At 35.1% G+C, this 1,220-nt stretch overlaps 1 protein-coding gene across 1 annotated transcript in view; it reads right to left on the bottom strand.

Moving 5' to 3' along the window:
* The window catches only part of RPL21 (ribosomal protein L21), a gene marked incomplete at its 5' end in the record, with an annotated part of 3,980 nt that extends 2,760 nt beyond the window's left edge, over positions 1 to 1,220 (bottom strand). The window contains 2 exons of the mRNA XM_010079076.1: positions 518 to 579; positions 1,187 to 1,220. Coding sequence (XP_010077378.1) covers positions 518 to 579; positions 1,187 to 1,220 — 96 coding nt within the window. The remainder of the gene's footprint in view (positions 1 to 517; positions 580 to 1,186) is intronic.

Consider the following 1,220-nt stretch of genomic DNA (forward strand, 5'->3'; position numbering starts at 1 on the left):
TATGTACTTTCACATTTATTTCTTGGTTTCTAGTTTTAATATAGCTTTGCAATGACCATCCCTTTACATACATTTAAGTATAGTCCTACAATGATACAGAGACATAACTATCTGCTACACCATCAGAAACTATGGTTCTTCTGAACAGCAGGTACAAATCATGCAAAACAGAACATCTACTAAAATGACAGCTGTGGTTCCTATGACAGCACCATACAGCAACCCAAGTATTAGATATGGCACCTCTCACTCACTTTTTTCAGCAGAACACACAGTAATGGACCACAGCCGAACATATAAGATATACACTCACAAACATATATAAAAAAAAATTACATAAACCAGCACGTGACACTTGCAGCATTACTATTTGTTCGTGGTATTGCTTCAGAAGTAAGCAATGGGTACTTGTGCTGACCCAAACAACAACAACAAAAAAAGGACTACCTCAACAAACTGGAGACTGCAAAGGATTATACTGCTTTAGTTTTTAATTACGTAGCACTGTAGAAAGTACCTTGATATCAACGATATCACCCTTCTTGTAGATGCGCATATAGGTAGCCAGAGGGACAACTCCTGTTAAGATATAAATTTGAATACTTATGAAGCTCACAATCTCACAAACACAGACAAAATGGGGTGGGGGGGCATAGACTATGCACTTAATTTTTCTTAAAAATACCTCAAATTTAAATTTAATTTCAAAAACATAAAACTGAAAAATCAAGCCATCTTTTTTTTCCTCCAGCTGTAACCACCTCTTCACACACTCCCAAGTTTTAAAAAAATACAACTAAGGAAAAATTACAGCTTTAATCTTATTCCTAATGCAGAAATTGAAAAGGCATTACAACTATTTACTACTTAATTGTGGACACAGATGTTATCACTGCTCATTACTAAGAGGTAGCAAAATGTACATTTTAAGTAACTGTTGAAATATTTTCTTTACCTTCAAATTAGTTTTCAAGCACTGATAGAATTAGCATTGTTACTACTGTGAAGCAATCAGAATACATAAACTTTAAGAGCTGTGAGTTTACTTGCATGTTGTTTTACAGTTTTTAGCCCAAGTTGTCAGATATCCTTTGATAGAAGCCATTGTCTTACAAATGCGACTTAAGGACTGTTGACATCCAACAGGTCAGCAACGTTGAGTGTTCTTACTACAATGTATACTCACCATGCTTGCGAAATGGCCTTGAGAACATATAACG

This window comes from Pterocles gutturalis, unplaced genomic scaffold, assembly GCF_000699245.1.
Source record: "Pterocles gutturalis isolate BGI_N339 unplaced genomic scaffold, ASM69924v1 scaffold33168, whole genome shotgun sequence".
Lineage (NCBI taxonomy): Eukaryota > Metazoa > Chordata > Aves > Pterocliformes > Pteroclidae > Pterocles > Pterocles gutturalis.